Source organism: Mustela nivalis, assembly GCF_964662115.1.
Source record: "Mustela nivalis genome assembly, chromosome: 3".
Classification (NCBI taxonomy): domain Eukaryota; kingdom Metazoa; phylum Chordata; class Mammalia; order Carnivora; family Mustelidae; genus Mustela; species Mustela nivalis.
In genome coordinates this window covers 43,245,252-43,272,867 of record NC_139022.1, presented here as the reverse complement: position 1 = coordinate 43,272,867, position 27,616 = coordinate 43,245,252, and the positions used below count along the sequence as shown (strand labels likewise).

Genomic DNA, 27,616 nt, shown 5'->3' with positions numbered 1-27,616 from the left:
AATACTACATTTTGTAAGACTAGGAATTTTCTCTTTGTCAACATATGGAGAAGAATCTAGAGACCCAGACTTTGCAGGGGCTTGAAAATCTGGGCAAATAGGCCAAGGTCTGTGTGAGGCCAAGAGCTGCTTTGGCTTGCGACAGTCCTCCAAGTCAGGTTCAGTCCGGATTGCTCAATAACCTGCCTTCTTTTCTTCTGAAGGCATGAAAAGCTCTTCTGGTAATTAAGGATCTTACCCAACTCATTATGCAACACTTATATAAAGGAAGAACTGTTATTCTACTGTTCCATACAGGCACGTCTTTGCTGAGCCCCTCATAATCAGTTTTGCGTTCCGTAGCGGGCAATTTAATAAGAGAAGTAATCAGCCTGTTCACTGATAAACCTCACAGAAACCAAAGATCTAGAATTCCTGGGTTCTGGTAAGAGCATATGTAGCATCCACTCTCAGATAAATGAGGCTTTCTGCTCTGATTCTGGAGAACGTGCCAGCAGAAATCGACGGTCCTATAATTCAGACAGCGACTTATTTGAGAACTACCTAGAAAGGAGAACAAACAGAACTATCTTCTCCAACTAGGAAGGGCCTTATGAATGCATATATGTATTATATATATTATATGTATTGTATATATTATATATATATTATATATATAATATATATATAATATATATAATATATTATATATATTATATGTATTGTATATATTATATATATAATACATATATGCATATATATATAATACATATATGCAGTGAGGTCTACCTCTCTCCTTAGACATCCAGCACTCTCTTCCTGGGCTTGTGTGTGCACGCACGTGTGTACATCAGGAAGATGCTCAGTGGACAATGTAATTCCTGACTTTCATCTTCCCTTACGTGTTGCTTTCAGAGAACATCTGATGCAGTCACGTGGCGGGAGAAGCCCTTCTGTGTTAGCTCTGTTTAACAGAATGCCTCTCCAGCTTATCATTCTACCCATCGACCCATACACTCACTGATACCTTCAGTGTTCCTCTCTTGACTATAAACTTCCCTCATGTCCTGGTTTCCTCTTCCGGGGGATATTCTGCTCTTTGGGGAACCTGCTTTATTGGTGTTATTTTGTGTGTTCTTAAAGGCATTGCAGTTTGTTTAATGAGACAATTAATATGGGAAAATGAGATTTTCTGGATAAAGTCTAATAAAAACGTAACAGAAAAGGGGGCCCGAGGTTTATTACTGGCATCAATAGTCTCTACAGTTTTCGTTACAACCGTTAAGTCCTAAAGGAGGCAGCTTTTTCTAAAATCGTATATCATAAAATCCAATACACCATCAATGATATGATTCGGTCTGGTTTTTTAGATGGCAAAGTATAGAAAAGTGGCCAGCCATAATTTCATGATGTCCTTTATTATAAGATAAAGGTAGACTCCAGAGATAGTAAAATATGAAGAAAAAAAAGTATATCAAAGTATTTCTTAAATTGGTTAAGGCCTAAATATTTTTTGCCAAATTTCCCTTACGCTTTACTTATGGTGAAGTAAGTAAATTCAACAATCCTGATATCAATAAAAATGGGAAATTGGGAGACATCCAATAATCCTAAAAACCAATATTTATATCTACTACGTGCCAGTAAGGGCAATGTTTCATGTGGTTTTTTTCCACTTAGTCCCCAGAGCTGCCCAGTGAAGAAGGTTCTTTTATCTCCATGTTAGAGATGAGGAAAGTGAGGTGCAGAAAGAGCTTTTCTTCTTTAAAAAAAAAAATAAAAATAGAGGGTATGTGCTTTGGTGAGTGCTGTGAAGTGTGTAAACCTGACGATTCACAGACCTGTACCCCTGGGGATAAAAATATATGTTCATAAAAAATAAAAAATTAAAAAAAATAAAAATAAATGTCTCCAAAGGCCACTGAGCTAATAAGTGGTAGGGTTAGGATTTGAACCCAGACACAGAGCTCCTGTTCTCCATGTCTCCACTTGCTCTCTACTGAATGTGAATGTCCACAACCTGTTGCTCACTGACCTGTGACCCCTGATTCCATGACAGACACACTCAAAGGGTCCCAGGAAGCACGGTTAACAGCCCATCAGTTGGTGGGTTCGCGGAGCTCAGGGCCACTTAAGCTGTTTCAAAGAGCTGACCTTGAAGAGCAGATGGATGCCCAGGCTAATCAAAGATTTTTCTATTTTGCTTTCATCTGCAATCACAGCATTGTCTGAATTGTTTATTTGTTTCCCCCCCATGACGGTGAAATAGTGAAGTTAACAAAATATTATCCTTTTGAATCGTGAAAAAAGAGTAACACATGGCCTGTGGAAATATCCCTCTTGCTAGCCTGCCTATCACTGTTCATGACTATTTGTAGGAACTGCTGACACTCTTCTTTATTCAGAAAGTGTCCAACCTCTCCCCCCACCTCTCTTTCTCTTTTTTTTTGGATCTGTATTAGAGCAAACATTTAAAATGGGACAATGCACACAGTGTAGGCAAAGGTGTTGTCGGTATATGCCAAATGCTACCACGGAGTTGCTTCTGTAGCAGGTTCTCCATATCAAAAGTCACAGGGCAGACTCAGGAGCACAACGATCCCCAGGTTTGACACTGCAAATAATAACAGAGCCCACTGAACCAATGTCCAGCGTGGAACTGGCCGAAGCGCCCCCATTCCCCCCTCGAGCAGCTGAGGAGACAGCCTTGCAGGAAGCGGGGACCAGCCCACTGGAACTTTCGTGTTGAAAGCAAACAGCCCCAGTCACACGGCTGGTGACTCTGACTCGAGACACTTCTGTTCCCATTGTTTCGCCAGCAACGTCTCTCTCAAGGGACAGCAAAGCGGGCGGACTGGCGGACATCCCTGCTTTTTCCCCCGAGTGCCCCCCACAGCTCTCGCCTTGGCGCTCCCTGTGGCGAGCTCTGCTTTGGACACTCAGGCCATGAAGTAATTGCACCCTCTGAGACTTGACGTGTCACGATGAGGAAAATCAATTCGTATCACCCGAAGATCCATCGCTCCAGGAGACCACTAAAAACTGCTGGCTGCCCTGTGGTACTAGAGTGTTTAAGGTAATTTTTACAAGAAAGAGGACACAAATTGGGAGTCAACGAGAGCCTGCTCTTTAAGAATCCATATGAGGGGCAGAGGGCAAAGAAAGTAAACTGAGAGAGGAATTTTGCTCGGCACTATCCTTTCCAGAGGTATTTACTCAAGAAACAAAACCAGGATACACTCGACTGCCTGCCTGACAGAGGAAAAACTTGCATGTGCTGAATCCATTAGAAAACCGTTCGCTAACAGTCTTCCTTGTGAAAATATTAGCCTTGTCCCGGTTCCAAGTTCAGCATCTCGACAGGTTATCTGTTACATAAGTGCCTGCAGTGGCCGCAGGATGGCCGGACGGAAGAGAATTCACAGCTCTGAAGGGCTTCTACGCTTTCCACTTGGGTAGGACTGCTCTCCTAAGGGTGCCGCTGGGCTGGGCTGTTCGCTGCTGGCCTCGAGGTCACGCACAACTCTTATCAGCTTGAAATAACGACCTGGAGCCTGATAACTTGCATGAGGCAAATGTCTGACATGGCTCTTCTACTGGGTCACCCACTTTCGGCTTTGCCTCAAGTCCCTTCTAGCAAGCCACGCCGTCACCCAACAGGTTCCAGAAAGGGCACTTGCTCTGGTTCTGTCCCAAGAGCTTCACAATTATGAGAAACCCACCCTGAGAGCTGACCAGAGAAACTGGCACGCATCAAGGAGCATTTCCTGAGACAAAGAAGGTGGGGGGCCCAACTATTTATACTTAGGGTCTCAGAAAGGCAATGTAATCCTCTCCTGCCTCTTTGGCGAGCTCTACCAAAAGAGCAGGTAGCCTTTCCACTGGTATCGAAAATTCCGTGTGAGGCTTTAGATAAACAAAATGAACTCAGGAACATGAAGTGATTATTCAGACAGTCCACGAATAAAGAACGTTCTGTTATTTAGACTGCAAATGACTTATGAAAATTATCAGTGATGACATTCTTCTGGTCATTCGAAAATTCTAGTCTCCTCTTTGCCAGTATAAGCAAAAAAAAAAAAAAAGGCATCCCTCACAAATGCTTATTAACTGTTATGGTTGTTGGTAGAAAATCATGGCTGGGGCTCATGAGGACAGTACACAGAGAAAAACGGAGTGATTCTTTCAAAATTGTTTGACAAATTTTAAATGTTCTTCATGCCTCTTTCTTCATCTCATAAATTTAGTACCAGATATTCCCTTCTTCGATTGAGCTGTGTGTCACAGTGTGTTGTTAGCTAAAATTGTAAAAAAAAAAAAAAAAAAGCCTTCCTCGGCTAGATCGATGACGCTGTAAACAGGTTATACAAATTACCGACACAGGTGGGCACAAGACAGGCTTCAGCTGAGATGTAATCTTTGCTTACCAGGCCTTGGAACATGTGCAAGTCACTTCAATTTCTTTCTTACTCTCATCTAAAGAACAGGTAAAAACAGTAGGCTCCAACAGGTTTTTTTTTTTTTTTTTTTTTTTTGAAAGAGATCACAAGTGGGCAGAGAGGCAGACAGAGAGATGTTGGGAAGCAGGCTCCCCGCCAAGCAGAAAGCCCGATGTGGGGCTTGATCTCAGGATCCCAGGATCATGACCCGAGCTGAAGGCAGAGGCTTTAACCCACTGAGCCACCCAGGTGCCCCACCAACAGGGTTTTTTTAAGGGAGAAGTCAGATAATGTACACAAAATCCAATGGCCTGGTGCCTGGCCCATACAGGAAATATTATATATTAATAAATATTATTATACATATAATTATACATATCAATGTACATATATTTATATTATATATTAATGTGTATATTATTATACATGTTATATATGTTTACATATGAAGTTACATGGCAGAGAATAAGCCATCACCTGGTTGTAACTGGACCTCCACTAAAGAAGAGACTGTAGTAATACTCTCCAAGGGTATTTTTTGAACTTGAGATTGTCATGCTCGAAAAAGTATAATCTCTTGTTGACAATACCACAATTTACTGCCACTGGGAAAGGTTATGAAGCCAAAGGGGATACGGTTATATGCATGAGAAGCAATTTTCTTTGCCACAAACAAATATGATTAAATCTATTTTAATCCAGTGCTGACTTTATTTATTTATTTATTTTTTAGACTGAGATTGGCATTTTGTAGTGCCAACTTAAAAAAATATGTATAATTGGGGCGCCTGGGTGGCTCAGTGGGTTAGGCCTCTGCCTTCGGCTCAGGTCATGATCCCCGGGGTCCTGGGATCGAGCCCCACGTCGGGGTCTCTGCTCAGCAGGGAGCCTGCTTCCCTTCCTCTCTCTCTGCCTGCCTCTCTGCCTACTTGTGGTCTCTATCAAATAAATAAATAAAAATCTTTAAAAAAAATGTATAATTTATACTTTTCCTTCTCAAAGGAAGTTACTTTTACTTTTTCTTTTTTTTTTTTTTTTAACTCCATACCCTGGACTGTGATCTGTGTACCTCTATTACTCACCCTGGGATTTCCTAGTGTAGGAACTGGTTGTAACTGAGACTCATCTAGTTAGTGTGTTTGTTCAATAGAGAGAGACTTCCTTAATCAACATCTTACTGAAGATTTTCCTTTTACTATTGGGTAAAGAAACTTTACCATTTTCCCTGCTGATAAAAGACAACTATCATATGATCTCCCTGGTATGAGGAAGTGGTGATGCAACATGGGGGCTTAAGGGGGTAGGAGAAGAATAAATGAAACAAGAAGGGATTGGGAGGGAGACAAACCATAAGTGACTCTTAATGTCACAAAACAAACTGAGGGTTGCTGGGGGGAGGGGGGGTTGGGAGAAGGGGGTGGGGTTATGGACATTGGGGAGGGTATGTGCTTTGGTGAGTGCTGTGAAGTGTGTAAACCTGGCAATTCACAGACCTGTACCCCTGGGGATAAAAATATATTATATGTTTATAAAAAAATTAAAAAATTAAAAATTAAAAAAAAGTTAAATGCATTTATTGTAGGAAACTTGTAAAATCCTGAAAAATACAACAAAGAAGACAAGAGCCATTTCTAATTCCACCCCTAGTAATAACTACGATAAATATGATGGGACATAGTTTTTTGGGGGTTTTGGTTTTTTCAAGTCTTATTACCTATTTCTCTTCTTCTCTCTCTCCAGAATTCGAAGTTTGTACCAAATTATGTGAATGGTTTTGTATCAGACAGTTTAGTATCAGTTTAGTATCCCCATGTTTTCCCATAAAATTCCATAATAGGTATGTAGCTTTGTTATTTATCCATTACATTATTGGGAAATATTTAGGTTGTTTAAAACATGTTTTTCATTGAAAAATATTACAAGGAAATGATGGCTTATAAACCTGATCATTAAAAATTCTTCCTACCTGGCCAAAGCAACCCGCATAATGAATAAGGCTTGGGAAATCCTTCGAACAACTCAGCTCTGCAATGGCTTCTGTTTCACTCACCATCCAACGGACACACTCCAGCTGACCATTCTACATTGGAAAAAAGAAGGAAAGAAAGAAATTCAAGGTCACTGAAGTTTGATAAATACCTCATAGATGGTAACTTTGCCAAGGGAAGAAATCACGTGAATTTGGGTTCTCGTATTTGGCTTCATTTATTTGCAGTCTATCAAACTGGTCTGTGCTTTTCTATTTTATCTCTGGTCTGTGCTTTTGGCTCAAAATCCGATGGGGAATTTTTACTGAAATGCATCTTCATAACTCTAATCAGCTAGTTTAAAATGACTTTATTGAGGCATAACTTGCATGCTATAAAATATACTCCACTCTTTTAAAGCATATACTTTGAAGAATTTTGACAAATATATATTCTCTTAAATCTGCTCCTCCAATCAAGATAGAGAACATTCCCATTCCCCCCCTTTCCCCAAATCTTTAGGACACTTCTAGTCTTTGCCCTAGGCAACCAGTGATAGGATTTCCATCACAACAGGAGAGAGTACATAGTCTTCTGTGTCTCACTTGTGTCACCCAGCATTCATGCCTCTGAGATTCATCCAAGCTTCTTCTTGTATGAAAGGTTTGTTCTTTTTTTTTTTTTAATTGCTGGTAAGTATTCCCTTGTATGAATATACCAACATTTGTTTATTCATTTGCTCTTAGAATAGGTTTTTACCTTTCATAATTTGAAAGGTTAGGACTCCAAAATCAAAAAAGAGAAAATAACTTTATTATATTGGCTCAAATGCTATGCTATGTTCACAAAAATCTTTGGTGACTCTATGCCAATACTGGCTTTTTCCTCCTGTGCTGAGATCCCACATTGTACAAACCAGGAAGGCAGCTGTGAAATGTATAACCTAGTCATTAGGACAATGGATTTAAATCCTGAATTCACTACTTAAATTTAAGGCCTTAAATAAGTTGCTTCCCCTCCCTGACACTCAGTTTTCTCATCTGTGAAATGGCAGGAATAGTATTAACTGCTTCATAAAGTAACTGTGAGCAGCAGATGAGACAAAACCTATGAGATAACTCAGCACACAACACTGTTACCTTTTACTAGTGGCACACTCTCCCAGATCCTCCCTACCACACACGAGACATTCAGCTGCCTTCCTGGTTTGCCCACGGTGGGACCTTAGCCCAGAAGAAAAGAGCTACTGTGCCATGGAGTCAGGGAAGCTTATTCTAGATACAAGATATAGCAGGTAATTTACTCATTTTTCATCTATACCTATTTGGATAGTGGAATTTCAAGCAGTCAACTCTCAACCATTCACAGGCAGACACTATTCTTCCACTAGGGGAATCTAGCAAGATCAAATGGGTGGTGAATAGCTTCCAGGTGCTGCCTCAGATCTATCTCCTCCCTCCTTTGCACTCCTTGCTGCCAGGGGAGGTTGGTCTGTATGGGTTGGCTCCCTTGCCTGCTTGAATTTTTAAATTTCTTTTCTTCTGCTTGCTTTGAATATAGTTTGTTATTCTTTTTCAAGTTTCTTAAGGTAGAGGGTTAAGCTACTCACTTCAGAGCTTTCTTTTTTAAAAAAAGATTTATCTATTTATATGTGAGGAAGAGAGTACACAAGTAGGGGGGAGAGGGAGTAGGAGAGGGGAAAGCGGACTCCTTGCTGAGCAGGGAGCCTGACAGGGCGGGGTCGGGGGAGGCTCTACCTCAGAATCCCGGGATCATGATCTGAGCTGGAGGCAGATACTTAACCCATTGAGCCACCCAGGCATCCCTGCTTTTCTTTTTTTAAATACTGGCATTTATGACTATAAAATTTCTCTCTCAGCATTGTTTTAGCTATATCCTTAAATGATAATATATTCCATTTTCTTTCATCTCCAAATATTTTCCAGTTTCCTTTGTAATTTCTTCTTTGATAAATGATTATTTTGGGGTGTGATAATTCCAGAGACTTCTGAGTATTCCTAATTTCCTTCTGTTACTGATTCCTAATTGCATTTCATTATGGTTAAAGGATATACTTTGTATGATTTCATTCTTTTCATATTTATTGAGACCTGTTCTGTGGCCCAACATATGGTCTATTCTGGAGAATGTTCCATCTGTATTAGGGGAGAATATGTATTCTGTTTTTGTTGGGTAGAATGTTCTGTCAGGTATCTGTTAGTTCTAGTTATTCAAAAAGGTAATGTTTAAATAATAAATGTATTAAATAATAATATGCTACTATAAAGGCAGAAGGAAATAGATTGCTACCATGGTTTTGAACACAACATTGCTTGCCATAAACAGAAAGATCAAGAAAACAAAAAAATATATATATCATTAAATTCAAACAGGAGATTTTTGCTGCTGAAGTCTCTGAAACTGGGGTCACTCGCGGGGGTTAAAAAGGAAGACAGTAGGTTATGTCTTTGAAGCTATTTTCTCACCAGACCATTGTGTTATCTTTGAGCTTAATCAGAGGACTGAATGAGAAGTAAAAAGGAAACTAAGGTTATTTCATTACAAGTCTGCTTAGCTCCTAAAACAATGAATTGTTTTGGCCCCATTTTAGAAACACACCATATAGAAATCTTTCTTTCCAGTTATTTTGCTTAACTGTTCCCAAAGGGCACTCAGTAATGCCCTGAACTACCACAGGATCTAGTGTTGGGTTCCCCAGAAAACTCTAAATAAATTCTGCATCTAACTGGTAAGAATTTATTATGTTCCATTTAAGAAGTTTAAGAGGAGGGGATAGGTGTTCTAAAGCCTTCAAAGCCCCTTTTCTCAGGTAATCTTTTTATTTGATATCCTATCTCTGACTCTGCTTTCTGTCAGTCTAGTCACATGATCTCAGCGACTTCTGCTCTTTTGAACCAAGTTTGTTGTCTTTAGTGAGAGCAGGGCTCTCAGAACTATGCTTAATGAGGTGAAACACCATCAGTTGGTCACTGGTGTTCAAAACAATTCCTAAAACACAAGAATGATGACTTCTTAGAACTCCCTCAACTTCTCTGATGTCTATCAAATGACACTGAATGGACTGAAGCAGGATTTGTGTCAAGTCAGATTCCCAAAGGGGATAGCACTTACTATGAAACATTTGTATTGATTCTTTTGTAAATTCTAGATTAAATCAAGAAATAGAAGAAGAGTTCCATTTCTCATATCATCGTCCATGAAATATCTGAGACCCCAAATCCATAAGAGCTTTTGAATCTCATGGGTTTGATATGCGTTCTTCATTAAAACAGAAAAATAAAACACTGCATTTCAAGGTTACATGCTGGTTACATGACAACAGTATGTTGACTGGAGGAGTTTAAGAATAAATTACCAATATCGGTACTGTAGAAGGAGTTTATAGCCTGGATTGGCCTAATGACCATGAGTTTCTTAGATACTGTCCTACTCTGAGAATTCTTAATCCATGAAGACAAGCACTAGGGTATATAAATGAAGAAAAAAACTTTTTCATCCGGGTATATAAATGAAGAAAAAACTTTTTCATCCAGCTGTATAGCTATGATATACTCCATAATCTAACAACAGTTAGGAAAGCTCATGAGTACTGTATTTTATAAACACTAAAAGAGCAAGGCAAATGTCAACATTTATTGAAATTGCAAGAATATTTTATTCAACACCAACTCACATCCATTGATGACCAGATCCAACCCCTGTCTTCCCACAGGACTCTGATATCGGACTAGAACCAAATTTGCCATCATGCACTTGAATTACTAGTAACTTACCTGCCCTATCTATCTGGCTATCAGCTTCTGAGGAAAAGGGACTAAGTCCCATTCATATTGTATTGTCACCACCTAACACAGTACCTGGTGGACATGGTACACATTGTTGAACTCATCTATCCTGCACCTTGACTTCCCATCTCATTTCTCTTTCTTCATGATGGCTGCTTGCAGTTCAGCTCCTAATACGACATAGCGACATTCACTAAAGGAAAGCAGTATCTACCAGGGTCTTCGACCTCTTATTTTATCAAAGATACACCATTTTCTATACTATCTTGGAAATAATACGTTATCATTGAATACAATTACATAAAGCAGAAAGAAACTTTTCATACCTAAAACTTCACTGAATGGTGGGGCACCTGGGTGGCTCAGTTGGTTAAGTGTCTGCCTTCACCTCAGGTCATGATCTCTGGGTCCTGGGATCAAGTCCTGCTTTGGGTTCCCTGCTCATCGGGGAGTTTGCTTCTCCCTCTTCCCTGATCTTCTTCCACTTATGCTCTCTCTCTCTCAAATAAATAAATAAAATCTTTTAAAAAAGTGGAGTGAGGGGTGCCTGGGTGGCTCAGTAGGTTAAGCCTCTGCCTTTGGCTCAGGTCATGATCCCAGCGTCCTGGGATCGAGACCCACATCGGGCTCTTTGCTCAGTGCACAGCCTGCTTCCCTTCCTCTCTCTCTGCCTGCCTCTCTGTCTACTTGTGATCTCTGTCAAATAAATTAAAAAAGCTTTAAAAAATAAAAAAAAGTGCAGTGAATGGTAAATAAATTAAAGATGCAAAAATTCAGATTTGCATAAAAGATATAGCAAGGGTAGGACAGCACTCACTTGTATTTCAAATGTAGCATGTTCTTTAGTGAATATGCAAGTGCATTTCTTTAACTAGTGAGTTCTCCTAGTAAACTTCAAAATTTCTAAAAATGATTCTTTTAGAGGACATGGCTATTATGTAAAGCAGAGCACATATGCAGAAGCACCAGATGTATTGTATTTCCCGGAACTTCACTTCTGGCTTCTTCATAAATAGGACTGAATTCTACACTTAGGGGCCAAAGATCTTAAAAAAAGGGTAGTTTAATAGCTAACCTTCTAGTGATGTGTTATGGTTTACAGAGGCACTCACTGCAGTGAGCTATAAAAGACCATGTTTCCCTGACTCCCAATTTCTAATTTTTTAACTCTATCCCAGTCGACATGACACTCAGAACTTGGCTCTGACGTTCTAAACAACTCTTTGTACCGAAGGCATTTACACTTCAGACGTGATCTGTTAGAACCCTGCTTTATTATCTGAAATACTCTTGAGACTAACCATTCCTTAAAATACACTTTTCCTCATTTGTCTTGCTCATTATACTCACATTAGGAAAAAATGAAACAGTCTCAGACAAATCCAGGTGTGGTTAAAAATTTAAATCGCAGTCGTCATGAATAACAAAAGCTCTGAGAACCACAAGAGATCATTTTCGTTCCTCTCTATTAGCTGATGTGAAGCTTACCCTCGTTGCACCATAAACTGGAATGTAGTTTCCAAAGCTCAAAGAGTTAGTAATGGAAATGATTATTCTCTTAAATGTAGTATATGCTCATTTGCCATTTGCCTGGTACCTAATGCTACTCTCTCTCCATACTCAGCTCTTCAGCTAAACTCACTAGGAACTTTCAAAAAACAGAAATCCACCTTCTAGCTGTGCCGGGCCCAACCGCCAACCCATCATCACCTTGATGGCCAGGCCTGCTGGAGTCAGCTTCACTGCATTTCGCTCACTGAGGCAGTCTTCTCCCATCAAAGAGGTGAGGTGCTGCAGACACTCGGCGTGTCCCTGCGACGCGGCCACATGTAAGAGATTATTGCCATTTTCGTCGTGAATTTTGTCTAGGTTGTCGGCAGCGAGGTGTGGCTGTTGGGACGGTAAGATTAGACCACTTGAGTCAAGAATCAGAATGAGATGCTGTGGGGGTTTTGCTGTGGACACTGGGAACAAGAGCTGAGTTTCCAGGAGGTCTCGTGGCCATCCTGGGGATCTGAGAAGTCAAAAATTCCCTACGATTAATGCTAATGACTTTCCATTACTTTTTTTGCTATCCTATCCTTTGGAACCCAAGTCCTCAAGGGACTTACCTTCATGGGAGACATGGCGACAGGGCTTGGTCAGCGAGCTCACAGAGGGGCCAAGATGGCTTTCTAAACAACTCCAATGACATTTATGGTAATTGGCACGTTCCCTCTCTGTCTCCTCCACTCGACTGCTAAGTGCTGACAGCCAGACTGTGTTGTATCCTCTGTTGTAGGTTTGTTGAATGAAGGAACTACTTCTCTCCACCATCTGGTCTGCCTCAAATGACGGAGAACTGGCTTTGATCACAAGCTATCTGACAGCTGCCACAACTAGAGCTACCACGGGATTTCTTTCCAGACAATTGAACCCCAAACAAACTCCTGGGGCACCTGGAGGCTATACCTGGCCGTTAGTGTTCTCGCCTCTAGTGAAGCTTACTTCTCTGTGTATGACATGGTTGAGAGGGACTGTTGGAAGAGTCGAGAGGTGTTGTCATCAGGGAAACATGAAAACGTGGAATGGGCAGAAGAAAAGAATGAACCAGAGAGAAAAAGAGAGGAAGAGCCAGGAGAAATGGAAAAAGCTATTTTCAGGAGAAAAATAAAATCTTACTTTTGGGGGGGGGGGAGTGTTCAAGCCTATCAGCATATGACAACAGTCGGATTTGTGACAAGAGACCAGGCACATGGTACTTATCTCTGCACAGCTTTACCCTAAGTGGAATCACACTGCCAAGATGTGATGATTTTCTCGAGTGAGATTTTAATTAACATCATAGTATCAGCCCAGGCTTGCTACTGTTTGATCCAAGTCTGGAAGCCAGAAAAGAACAATGCAGGCAGATGGGGTGTGATTTCAGTTGAGCTTTCTCTGAGCCGGAGCAGAACAGACTTTTCTTACATCACATTAACTCTGTGACTCGAGTCTTTGAAAAAGCTTCTTCAGGCTCCCTGGACTCGCAGCACTGGAACTGAGTAAAAACTCCATAGAGGTCAGAGGGCAACTAAGCTCTAGGGGAAGCTTCTATCTGCAAATGCTTTCAAATTTCCTGGTCCAAGTCTTCTGAATAATGATCAGGATAAAACAGAAGACGCTCTGTCCATGTCATGTGGCAAGCCCACCATCAGCAAGGAACTGACGTCCCCACAAGTAACTGAGTGACAGCACGGGGACCCGTTCGAACACGGGAAAGAAGGACATTAAGATTCATGTGAAAGCAAGGGCTGAACTTTGTTTTGTTTTTGTTTAGATTATGGGTCCTATTCCTGTCAGATTCATGCACAGTTAAAGTGGAATAACATTCCTTCTCCAGCCGTTGGTTTCCCCCCTGTATTAATCTCCTACCTTTGCATTTTAAAATTCAGAAGGCACATCCCCTAACTCAAGCTATGAGTAAAGATGAAGCCAGAAAGGAACAAACGCTCACCAATGAAACCAAAGCCAATGAAACCAGTCTTCAGAAGATGGACTTAGATCACACTTACCAGGAGAGAGATCTGTCCTTCCTTAACAATGTTCAAGATGCTTTTCGCTTTTTTCAGATGCTCACTCCTTTCTTCTGGGCCCTGGGAGCTGGTCCAGTTCCCACTCCCGATGGGCTCTTCTAGTTTGGGCTCCGTGGCTGCGGACTGCAGATGGAAGGCCCCGAGCTGACAGTCTGGCACTGCCTTCTCGCGTTTTCGACCCGGAGCATCATTAAAGGTCTTGTTGAGGAAGTCCTTATTCTGGTTCTCGGGCTCGTAGGCGGAGCCACACTTCACCAGTGCAGTTGAGTTCTCAGACTCTTCAGCAGAGAGCTTTTGCTGGTCGCGGGCGACAGACGACGTTTTTCTCAGCTGAGGGCTTTTCACAGGTGAAAGAACACAGAACGGGGTCGTGTTGGCTGGAGAACTCTCAGCACTGCCGGGAGAGCAGGCTTTGCCAGAAAGGCCATTGATGGTGGTGCACAAACCCAAAATTCTCTTCTCTGGAGTCACCTTGGTGTAAGAGGCAAGCTGTTGACTGGATTTAATGTAAGGCACATCCAGAATCTCATCCATGTCAAGGTCATAGTGCTCCAGTTCCCCCAGCAAGGTGCTGGGCTCGGTGCTCTTACTTTGGGGACCGCTGTCTCCATCTCCAGGGCTGAGCTCTTCGGGTTGGGGACCTGGGTCGGAATCACCCCCTTTCTGGTACTCCACCTTCTGGTTCTTCTGGTCATCGCTTTCATTGTTCTCCAGAGTCTCTGGCTGGTGCTTTAGCGGGGAAACTCGCTTCACGGGACGGAACTTACTGTACACGTCGGCGATTCCCGTGGGTTTCTGTGTGTTTGTAATGAGGGCCGACACGCTGCAATTCCAGCCGGAGCTCGAAACTGTTTAGAAATACATACAAGAGGAGAGTATTACATTGAAATGCCAAAGGTATCTTGGCCATGAAGGCAGGCATAGTCCACTCACGTTACGTTCAAAGAAAGCCTTTGCCTGAGGGGACAACCTCGAAAGAACGTGTACGGTAAACCAAACAGTTCATGCTGACTTCTGGAAAACAGTGAGTGATAAAAGTTATGGCCTATTGGCTCAAAATTAATGAAAATACTAATCATGGAAAAAGCAGACTGCTGAAACAAACAAGCAAACCAACCAATCAAGATTTTTAGACTCATTCCCTGGATGTGTATACCTCTTTGGAATGATTAGGATACTCTTCATGACCTTGGAAAACAGAAATGAGAGGTTGGATCCTCTGTGTTAAATGAACTTCCAAAGTAGTTTGGGGAGAGAAGGGATGTGCACACACACACACACATACACACACACTCATACACACATGCATACATACATATATGTATATCCCTAAAGTTTAAGAAGTCCCACATAGAAAAGGGGTAAATTACTTAATATTGGGCAAACTGAAACTGTGACCCATTGGATGACTGTCCCCCACAGATGGTTATCCCAGAGAACCACCATTCAGGGGCATTTCCCAGTGCTCTCTAGAAAATGACACAGCAACGTCATGTATTAACACTTCACAACAGAACATGCTGTGAGATTCAAGGGTGTCCTCCAATGTTGGCAAAGCTGGGAACAACCAGGAGGAGGAGCTGCAAAGGGAGAGAAGGGAGGCCGAGATGGGCACGTTAGTGAGCATTTTTCTTTCTTCTCATTTATCTGCAAAGCTTCGATTAAGATGGTCTGGTTTGCCTTTGAGAGAGCGTCTGGTAGACACAGAGTGTGTGTGAAACAATGCATCTGGAAGTTAAAGAGAACACCATCTCTCTGGGTTAGCCTAATGGAAGATAACCCTGTGCCTTCTGGCACAGGAACAATAGTCTCCTCCCTCATGATGATTCTGCTTCCTCTCTGGGACACTCCCTTGACTAGACCACTGACCCAGCTCCCTTGAAAACTTGGGAGACCTCTGATTTATAGCCTCCTCCCCTTACACTTACATTTACACCATCCCCCTTTTACAGTGGAGGGGAGGTTTTAGCACATGCCCTCCAACTAGGGGCCTCCCATCTCGTTCTCCTTTTTCTGGAACAACAACAGGTAGGAAGTATTTAATCCCAAAGCATGGTCTTGTGTCCATTCTTTGCTACTGGACACAACCAAAGAAAGAAAGAGAGAGGTGGGGTGAATTCAGGCCTGTAACTTCTAGGACAGTCCCTGGCTACCACAGTTCTGGGGTGAAAGTGGCGTTAAAGTTATTAAAAGTTCCCCAAATTTAGATCACTGGTCAGTCTTGTTCCTATTGGGAAGTGTTCTAAAAGGATTCAGAGAAAGTTCTGGAAGCAAGCTAAGGAGGTGAAAGGAACTATTCTGAGCCAGAATACTATGTAACTGTGGGTGGATGGGGTCTTACCTCCAAACAGACCATAATTTGGCATGGGGTTTTCCAGAGGGTCTGCACTAAATGGTCTAGTTCCAAGACCGTTAAAATCTATGAAGAGGATCCTATAAGCTGTGGAGGGAGGCCTGGATTCTGTCCAGTAAGGAACAGGTATTAACAAGGAATGCTCCAAAATGGAAGAAAGGTATCTGGATGCTGCTGAGCTGCCGCTTCTCTTCCCTTTCGTTGGCTCTGGTTCTAAGCTGTACACAGTACTTGGCACAAATTAACAAATGCTAGTATTTGAATTTGAATCTCACTTTGTGCAACGCATTAAATCTCCTTGTAAATGCCCGAAGCGCATCATTCTGAGGGATTTACAGCTTAATATCACAGGGGACAAAAGTCCTGTTAATAAACTCAGAGGAGTGATAATCACCAATGAGAGCTGGGCTTTCTAAAGTTATTTATGAAATGTAAATATGCAAAGGCAAAGACTAATTCCAGTTGGTCCATTATAAATTTAAAAGGTTTCCTATCCTTTATAGGTCTATTTTTCCCCCAAAATGTGAAGCTATGAAAAATTGTCTGCCAGAAATTTCTGCCAAGCTTTCCTCTCTTCCTTTCAAGAACACATGGTTACTTATTTCAAACAGCAGAGAGATAGCGGATGTAAAGTTTATAATGTGTAAATATGCCTTTAATTTTATCCATCAGTTTTTCTGAAATGCTTAAAATACAGTGGCCAACATATGTGTGTGTGTTTATGTGTGTGTGTGTGTGTATTTATACACATATATACTCCTTGACATTTCAGAGATACATAATTATTATTAGGGATGGTATTTGCTAATATTTTGCCAATTACCTTGATTCCTTTGGAACTTCTTGAAAACGTGCGTCTCAGGAGGTAATAAACAATTTTTAAAGTCACATAATTTAGTGGACCAATACAACGAGTGCATTGTACCAATCTATTTAGGTATTGTATAAGGTCGTGGGTTCAAAGGGCTACTCTTTCATGTTGGCTTTATTTACATGTGAAATTTTTTCCAAGTGATACAGGGAAATGGATACCATATGTTTCCCAGCTGTTTTGTACTGACAGGAGCCATTAAGAATGCTCTATGGAAATCAATTCTGTCTGAGTCTTATGAAAACACTTCTTTCCACAGATGGGTCTAGAGACTGAAGAAGAAGCATCAATGTTAGGCTTATTGTCCTTCCTTTTCTTCAAACCTGATTCTTTTGTAAGCTCAGAGTGAAATCTACACTTTCTAGTCTGTGTCCTGTTGATCAGGAACAAAAAATTCCCAGTTACATGAAACTGATTGTTCAAGAGGGTCTGATGAGAATGTTCCAATTCGTTACTACATATACTCATCTGAGAAGGAAGGGCAAGTTTATGCTATACATAAGACAAAACTTGAGATTATTTCTCCTGAGCTGGGAAAATGAGCATTTTAACTACAACATAGGAAAAGGGGCTTCTAATGACTGACAAGGTTTTAATTTCCAATTTTATGAGGCTACCCCGAATTTCATTTATATTGTTGTTCTGCACCAACACCATCATCAATTTCTAAAAACACATGAAGACAAAGTTCAGATTATGCTTACTAAGGAAATTTTGAGGCTAAATTTTTTTCTGGAAATCATGAATAAAGGCCTCATATGTTAAGCTTTAAATCCCTGAAAATTTTATCCATTCTCTTATTAGATCTTTACAAGCTCTATGAGAACAGGGTCTGTGTCTAATTTATCTCTCTACCCCTAAAAGCACTCAGTAAATTGCTTTATAGAAAGAGGTTCTTAATGAGTTTTTGGTTGCATGGATTCATTTCTAACATCTTATGAAAGTAAATATGTCTAGTATACCTTGAACTTGTCTACCTGCTTATGTTACAAATTTTCTGAAATGGTCATTAAGTAAATTCAAGTGTTTCTGAGGCCAATTAATAGGCCACTGGGGTCTCTTCCAGACTCGCTGGCATTGGGACTGTCTCTAAGTTCCAGCAGGGTGGTTTCCAGTGGCCTGCTTGCTGACCTTCCCCTCTCTGCTGTATCCTCAGTGAACATCTGATGTGAGCCTAGGATGGGTGCATATTTGTCACAGGCAGCACATTCCAAAGCAAGGAATCTTAACACTCTCATCCCTTATTTGCTCCCTCCCTCCTCGCCACTCACCAAGTACACATACTCTACTACTATCTCTTCTTTGTAAACGTGGCCTGGGTCATGTGACCACAGTCACATGAGACCACATGAGACCACAGTCTCCCAAACAATCCTGCTGGGGAGCATCACTGGCCCTTCTCTTTCCTTGACCTGCATCGCTCATTCCCTCCGGGCACCAACTCCTGCTGTGGCCAGATCACAGATTTTTCTCAAATCTGGTCCCTCTTTTTCATCCTGTTATGCTGACTGGACCATACGGGAATCCTTGCACATCCTCTACAAAGTTCTAGCTTACTTCTCTGGTCTCCTTTTCTAGTCCTGAATCATCACTCTCCATGTAGGTCTGATTTTGCCACTTCTTAGCTCTGAATCCTCAGGTAGCCCAGTACGGCCTAAGACATGTCCCCCTACGTAGCATGCATATCCCTGCAGTATCAAACATGGTACACAAAAACCATGCTGAACACTCTTGACTTAAAGAATCACGTGTTGTTCAACTCTCTTTCCTCCCCCTTATTCATTCGAGGAGTCTCAGTTTAGTGCTACAGTGAATTTAACTCCTCTCCCAAACCTACCATCTCCCTTTAAAATAATGAAACTATAAGCCTCAGGCTCAGAGACTTTGAGAAGCAAAGAGTTAACAGGAATGTTTTATTTTAATCACATTCGTTTTAATGGTGACCTTGAATTGACTGCAAGTGATCTTGGTTTTATTTATTTATTTATTTATTTATTTAAGATTTTATTTATTTCAGAGAGAGAGCACGCACACAAGTGGGGTAAGGGGAAGAGGGAGAAGCAGACTCCCCATTGTGCAGGGAGTCCAACCTGGGGCCCAATCCCAGCACTCCAGGATCATGACCTGAGCCGAAGGCAGACGCTTAACTGACTGAACCACCCAGGCACCCGTGACGTTGATTTTCTATTTACAATACTGGTGTTCTAGCTACTTGAAAACAGGTTACGTTTCAAAATAAGACATTTGAGGAAAATGTTAAACAAATAACAGTACAAGTAGTTTACAAGGAGAGCAAAAATAACATATGGCATCTTTGGATATAACACATATTGTGGAAATAATACTTAAATTACTAAGGTTTGGGAAACTGTCACTCAGGATAGTAACTAAATTCCTCAACATAAGATGTGTATTTTTCGGAGGAGTCAAGATGGCAGAGAAGTAGCAGGCTGAGATGACATCAGGTAGCAGGAGATCAGCTAGATAGCTTATCTAACCATTGTGAACACCTACAAATCCAATGGGGAACTAAAGAGAAGAGCAACAATTCTAGAAACAGAAAACCAATCACTTTCTGAAAGGTAGGACCTGTGGAGAAGTGAATCCAAAGCGCCGGGAAGATAGACTGCAGGGGGAGGGGCCTGCTCCCGGCAAGCAGTGGAGCAACAGAGCACAAAATCAGGACTTTTAAAAGTCTGCTCCACGGAGAAACATTGCTCCAGAGGCTAAACTGGGGGGAAGCCCATGTGGGGTCACCCTAATCCCAGGTCCCGCGGGGTCACAGAAGGACCTGGGTGTCTGAGTGTCGCAGAGCTCACAGGTATTAGAGTGGGGAAGCCGGCTACAGCAACAAAGCCGAGGAGTGAGCTCTCAGCTCAGGGTTACCTTGAACTGGTCACAGGCTGGGTGAGTTCGGAGCGTGGCCGAAGGCCACGGAGGCGGAAGCGACCAGGCGCTTTTCTCCAAGTGCGAGCGATTGAGCGCTTTCCTCCAAGCGTGACCAGAGGCCAGGGAGACGGGGGCAGTTGGGCACTTTTCTCTGAGGGCGCACTGAGGAGTGGAACCCTGAGGTCTTGGCTCCTTCGGGCCAGAGATTGGGAGGCCTCCATCTTCATTCCTGTCCTCAGGAACTCTACGGAAAGTGCTCAGGGAGCAAAAGTTCCTGAAAGCAAACCCTAGCGGATTACTTAGCCCGGCCCCTGGTAAGGGTGGTGCTATTCTGCCTGGGGCAAAGACCCTTGAGAATCACTACAACAGGCCCCTCCCACAGAAGATCAACAAGAAACCCAGCCAAGACCAAGTTCACTCACCAAGGAGAACAGCGGAATTCCAGAGGAGAAGAAAGCAAATCTTATTGGGACAAAATGGCAAGGTGGAAAAACTCACCAGAAAAAAAAGAACAAGAGGCAGTACCGAAGGCTGGGGACCTAATAAATACAGACATTGGTAATAGGGCAGATCTAGAGTTCAGAATGATGATTCTCAAGGTTCTAGCCAGGTTCAAAAAAGGCATAGAAGATATTAGAGAAACCCTCTCCGGAGAGATAAAAGCCCTTTCTGGAGAAATAAAAGAACTAAAATCTAACCAAGTTAAATAAAAAAAGCTATCAATGAGGTACAATAAAAAATGGAAGCTATTACTGCTAGGATAAATGAGGCACAGGAAAGAATTAGTGACATAGAAGACCAAATGACCGAGAATAAAGAAGCTGAGCACAAGAGAGACAAACAAATACTGGACCACGAGGAGAGAATTCGAGAAATAAATGACACCATAAGACGACACAACATTAGAATAATTGGGATTCCAGAAGAAGAAGAAGAGAGAGGGGAGCAGAAGGTATATTGTGGAGAATTATTGTAGAGAATTTCCCTAATATGGCAAAGGGAACAAACATCAAAATCCAGGAGATGCTAAGAATGCCCCTCAAAATCAATAAAAATAGGTCCACACTTCATCACCTGATAGTAAAACTTACAAGTCTTAGTGACAAAGAGAAAATTCTGAAAGCAGCCCGGGAAAAGAAGTCTGTAACATACAAGGGTAAAAACATTAGATTGGCAGTGAACCTATCCACAGAGACCTGTCAGGCCAGAAAGAACTGGCATGATATATTCATAGCACTAAACGAGAAAAACATGCAGCCAAGAATACTATATCCAGCTAGGCTATCATTGAAAATAGAAGGAGAGATAAAGAGCTTCCAGGACAAACAAAAACAAAGTATTTGCAAACACCAAACCTGCTCTACAGGAAATATTGAAAGGGGTCCTCTAAGCAAAGAAGGACCCTAAAAGTAGTAGATCAGAAAGAAACAGAGACAATATATAGTAACAGTCACCTTACAGGCAATACAATGGCACTAAATTCATATCTCTCAGCAGTTACCCTGAATGGAAATGGGCTAAATGCCCCAATCAAAAGACACAGGGTATCAGAATGGATAAAAAAAAACAAAACCCATCAATATGTTGCCTACAAGAAACTCATTTTAGACCCGAAGACACCTCCAGATTTAAAGTGAGGGGGTGGAAATCAATGTACCATGCTAATGGACATCAGAAGAAAGCAGTGGTGGCAATCCTTAAATCAGATCAATTATATTTTAAGCCAAAGACTATAATAAGAGATGAGGAAGGACACTATATCATACTCAAAGAGTCTGTCCAACAAGAAGACCTAACAATTTTAAATATCTATGCCCCTAACATGGAAGCAGCCAACTATATAATCCAATTAATAACAAAATCAAAGAAATACATCGACAATAATACAATAATAGTAGGGGACTTTAACACTCCCCTCACTGAAATGGACTGATCATCTAAGCAAAAGATCAATAAGGAAATAAAGGCCTTAAATGACACACTGGACCAGATGGACATCACAGATATATTCAGAACATTCCATCCCAAAGCAATAGAATTTACATTCTTTTCTAGTGCACATGGAACATTCTCCAGAATAGACCTCATCCTAGGTCATAAATCAGGTCTCAACCAGTATCAAAAGATTGGGATCATTATTTTCAGACCACAATGCTCTGAGGCAAGAACTCAATCACAAGAGGAAATTTGGAAAGAACCCAAATACATGGAGACTAAACAGCATCCTTCTAAAAAATGAATGTGTCAACCAGGAAATTAAAGAAGAATTGAAAAAATTCATGGAAACAAATGATAATGAAAACACAATGGTTCAAAATCTGTGGGACACAACAAAAGCAGTCCTGAGAGGAAAATATATAGTGGTACAAACCTTTCTCAAGAAACAAGAAAGGTCTCAAATACACAACCTAACCCTACACCTAAAGGAGCTGGAGAAAGAACAACAAAGAAAGCCTAAACACAGAAGAAGAGAAATCATAAAGATCAGAGCAGAAATCAATGAAATAGAAACTAAAAAAACAATAGAACAAATCAATGAAACTAGGAGCTGGTTCTCTGAAAGAATTAATAAGATTGACAAACCCCTGGCCAGACTTATCAAAAAGAAGAGAGAAAGGACCCAAATAAATAAAATCATGAATGAAAAAGGAGAGATCACAACCAACACCAAAGAAATAAAAACAATTATAAGAACAGACTATGATCAACTCTACACCAACAAATTTGACAATCTGGAAGAAATGGATACACTTCCAGAGACATATAAACTACCACAACTGAGCCAGGAAGAAATAGAAAACCTGAACAGACCCACAACCAGTAAGGAGATTGAAACAGTCATCAAAAATCTCTAAACAAACAAAAGTCCAGCACCAGATGGCTTCCCAGGGGAATTCTACCAATCATTTAAAGAAGAATTAATTCCTATTCTCCTGAAACTGTTCCAAAAATAGAAATGGAAGGAAAACTTCCAAACTCATTCAATGAGGCCAGCATCACCTTGATCCCAAAACCAGACAAGGATCCCATCAAAAAAGAGAATTACAGACCAATATCCTTGATGAACACAGATACGAAAATTCCGACCAAAATACTGGCCAATAGGATCCACAGTACATTAAAAGGATTACTCACCACGACCAAGTAGGATTTATTCCAGGGCTGCAAGGTTGGTTCAACATCCGCAAATCAATCAATGTGGTACAATACATTAATAAAAGAAAGAAGAACCATATGATACTCTCTGTAGATGCTAAAAAAGCATTTGACAAAGTATAGCATCCCTTCCTGATTAAAACTCTTCAAAGTGTAAAGATAGAGGGCACATACCTCAATATGATCAAAGCCATCTATGAAAAACCCCCTGAAAATATCATTCTCAATGGAGACAAACTGAAAGCTTTTCCGCTAAGGTCAGGAACACGGCAAGGATGTCCGTTATCACCACTGCTGTTCAACATAGTACTAGAAGTCCTAGCCTCAGCAATCAGACATCAAATAGAAATTAAAGGCATCCAAATCGGCAAAGAAGAAGTCAAATTATCACTCTTTGCAGATGATATGATACTATATGTGGAAAACCCAAAAGGCTCCACTCCAAAACTGCTAGAACTTGTACAGGAATTCAGTAAAGTGTCAGGATATAAAGTCAATGCACAGAAATCAGTTGCATTTCTCTATACTAACAATAAGACAGAAGAAAAAGAAATTAAGGAGTCAGTCCCATTTACAATTGCACCCCAAACCATAAGATACCTAAGAATACACCTAACCAAAGAGGCTAAGAATCTATACTCAGAAAACTATAAAGTACTCATGAAAGAAATTGAGGAAGACACAAAGAAATGGAAAAATATTCCATGCTCATGAATTGGAAGAACAAATATTGTGAAAATGTCTATTCTACCTAAAGCAATCTACACATTTAATGAAATACCTATCAAAATCCCATCCAATTTTTTCAAAGAAATAGAACAAACAATCCTAAAATTTATCTGGAACCAGAAAAGACCTTGAATAGCCAAAGGAATACTGAAAAAGAAAGCCAAAGTTGGTGGCATCACAATTCCAGACTTCAAGCTCTATTAAAAAGCTATCATCAAGACAGTATGGTACTGGCACAAAAACAGACACATAGATCAATGGAACAGAATAGAGAGCCCAGAAATAGACCCTCAACTCTATGGTCAACTAACCTTCGACAAAGCAGGAAGAAATGTCCAATGGAAAAAAGACAGCCTCTTCAACAAATGGTGCTGGGAAAATTGGACAGCCACATGCAGAAAAATGAAATTAGACTATTTCCTTACACCACACACGAAAATAGACTCAAAATGGACAAAGGACCTCAATGTGAGAAAGGAATCCATCAAAATCCTTGAGGAAAACACAGGCAGCAACCTCTTTGACCTCAACAGCAGCAACTTCTTCCTAGGAACATCGCCAAAGACAACAGAAGCAAGGGCAAAAATGAACTATTGGGATTTCATCAAGATCAAAAGCTTTTGCACAGCAAAAGAAACAGTTAACAAAACCAAAAGACAACTGACAGAATGGGAGAAGATATTTGCAAGCGACATATAAGATAAAGGGTTAGTATCCAAAATCTATAAAGAGCTTATGAAACTCAACACCCAAAGAACAAATAATCCAATCAAGAAATGGGCAGAGGACATGAACAGACATTTGGGCAAAGAAGACATCCAGATGGCCAACAGACACATGAAAAAATGCTCCATATCAGTCAGCATCAGGGAAATACAAATCAAGACCACAATGAGATACCACCTCACACCAGTCAGAATGGCTAAAATTAACAAGTCAGGAAATGACACCATTTGTGGTTCAACCACTCTGGAAAACAACATGGAGGTTCCTCAGAAAGTTGAAAATAGAGCTACGCTATGACCCAGCGGTTGCACTACTGGGTATATATCCTAAAGATACAAACGTGGTGCTCTGAAGGGGCATGTGCACCCGAATGTTTATAGCAGCAATGTCCACAACAGCCAAACTATGGAAAGAACCTAGATGTCCATCAACAGATGAATGGATAAAGAAGATGTGGTATATATACACAGTGGAATACTATGTAGCCATCAAAAGGAATGAAATCTTGCCATTTGCGACGAAGTGGATGGAACTAGAGGGTATCATGCTTAACGAAATAAGTCAATTGGAGAGACAACTATCATATGATCTCCCTGAAATGAGGAAGTGGAGATGCAATTTGGGGGGGCTGGGGGGTAGGAAAAGAAGAAATGAAAGAAGGTGGGATTGGGAGGGAGACAAACCATAAAAGACTCAATCTCAAAAAACAGATGAGGGTTGCTGGGGGGAGGTGGTACGAGAGAAGGTGGTGGGGATATGGACATTGGGGAGGGTATGTGCTATGATGAGTGCTGTGCAATGTGTAAACCTGGCCATTCACAGACCTATACCCCTGGGGATAAAAATACATTATATGTTTATTTTAAAAAATAAATTAATTAATAAAAAAAAGATGCAGATTTTTCTTTTTACAGGCATACCTCAGAGATCTTGCAGGTTCAATTCCAAACCGCTGTGATAAGTGGAAAATCTCAATAAAGCAAGTCAAATGAATCTTCTGACATCCCAGGATGTATAAAAGTTATGTCCATGTTATTAAGTGTGTAATTGCATCAGATCCAAAAAACAACATACATACCTTAGCTAAAAATATTGTATTACTGAAAAATACTAACCATCATCTGACCTTTTAGCAAGTCATCTTTTGGCCGATGGAGGGTCTTGCCTTGATGCAGATGGTTGCTGACCCATCACGGTGGTGGGTGCTGGGGTGGCCTTGGCAATTTCTTAAATACAACGATGACATTTGCTATATCAATAGATTCACTAACAATTCCTTGGTAGCATGTGATGTTGTTTGATAGCATTTACCCAACAGTTGAATTTCTTTCAAGTTTGGACACAGTCCTCTCAAACCCTGCCACTGTTGCAGCAACCAAGTTTATGTCCTGTTCTAAATCCTCTGTTGTCCTTTCATCAATCTTCACAGCACCTTCCTCAGGAGTAGATTCATCTTTGCACATCCATAAGAAGCCACTTATCATCCATTCAAGTTTTATCATGAGATGGCAGCAATTCAATCGCATCTTCAGGCTCTACTTCTAAGTCTAGTTCTCTTCTATTTCCACCACATCTGTAATGACTTCCTCCACTGAAGTCTTGAACCCTTCAAGCTCATCCATGAGAAGTGGAATCAACCTCTTCCAAACTTCTGTGAATGTTGGTATTTGTATCTCTTCTCATGAATTACAGATATGCTTTATTTATCTAGAATGTGACTCCTTTCCACAAGGCTTTCAACTTACTTCGCCAAGAACCATCAGAGCAATCACTATCCATGGCAGCTCTAGCCTTCCAAAATGTGTTTCTTTAACAATAAGACTTGAAAGTCAATATGACTCCTTGATCCATGGGTTGCCGAATGAATGTTGTGTTAGCAGGCATGAAAACAACATTGTCATTGTCCATCTCCACCAAAGCTCTTGGGTGACCAGGTATATGGTCAATGAGCAGTGATACTTTGAAAGAAAAATTTTTTTTTCCCTGACTGGTAGAACTTAACTTAAAATATTCAGTAAACCATGTTGTAAACAGATGTGCTGTCCTGTGGGTGTTGTTGTTGCATTCTTAGGGCACAGGCAGAGAACATTTAGCAAAATTCTTAAGGGCCCTAGGATCTTCAGAATGGCAAATGAGCACTGGCTTCAACTTAAAGTTTCGAGCTACATGAGCTCTTAACAGGAGAGTCACCTGTCCCTTGAAGCCAGAACCTGATTTCTTCTCCCTAGCTATAAAAGTCCAAGACAGCACCTTCTTCTGACAGAGGGCTGTTTCATCTACACTGAAAATCTGTTGTCTGGTGGAGCCACCTTCATGAATGGTCTTAGCTAGATCTTCTGGAGAACTTGCTGTAGCTTCTACATCAGCATAAGCTGCTTCCCCCTTCCCCACTTTCTGTTAACAAAAACAGCTTCTTTCCTTAAGTTTCAAAAACCAACATCTACTAGCTTCCAACTTTTCTTCTGCAACTTCCTCACCTCTCTCGCCTCCACAGAATTGAAGAAAGTTAAGAGCCTGCTCTCCATGAGGCTTTGGCTCAAGGCAACGTTGTGGCTGCTTTGATCTTCTAATGGGACTACTAAACTAAGACTCTCTCCATATCAGCAGTAAGGCTGTTCTGCTTTCTTATCATTTGTGTGTTCACTGGAGCAGCGCTTTTAATTTCCTTTAAAAATTTTTCTTTTGCCTTCACAACCTGACTGTTGGGTGCAAGAGACCTAGCTTTCAGCCTGTCCTAGCTTTGAATCATGCCTTTCTCGCTAAATGTAATCCTTTCTAGCTTTTAACCTGAAGTAGAGATGTGCAACTCTTCTTTCACTTAAAGCCTGCGAGGTCCTTATAGAATCACTGACTGGCCTAATTTCAATACTGGGGAGACTCAGGGAACAGAGAGGCCCGAGAAGAGGGAGATGGGAAAACGGCTGGTGGTGGAGTAGTCAGTACGCACACAGCCTTTATCGATTAAATTTGCCATCTGATATGGGTGTGGTTCATGAGCTCCAAAACAATTAAAAGAGTAGCAGCAAAGATCATGGGTCATCAATCAACCTCATGCACATAGTAAGAATGAAAAAAATTTAAAAATTGTGAGAATGACCAAAATGAGACAGAGACATGAAGTGAGCAAATGCTCTTGGGAAAATGGCG

General features: G+C 41.0%; 1 protein-coding gene across 5 annotated transcripts in view; it reads right to left on the bottom strand.

Annotated features, from left to right (window-relative positions):
- SNCAIP (synuclein alpha interacting protein) overlaps nt 1–27,616 on the bottom strand; it is a 157,054-nt gene that overhangs the window by 25,228 nt on the left and 104,210 nt on the right. For all 5 annotated transcript variants that reach the window (XM_082724878.1, XM_082724880.1, XM_082724877.1 and 2 more), the window contains exons 4-6: nt 13,725–14,593; nt 11,902–12,081; nt 6,385–6,498 (exon numbers count right to left, since the gene is read on the bottom strand). In XM_082724878.1, coding sequence (XP_082581004.1) covers nt 6,385–6,498; nt 11,902–12,081; nt 13,725–14,593 — 1,163 coding nt within the window. The remainder of the gene's footprint in view (nt 1–6,384; nt 6,499–11,901; nt 12,082–13,724; nt 14,594–27,616) is intronic.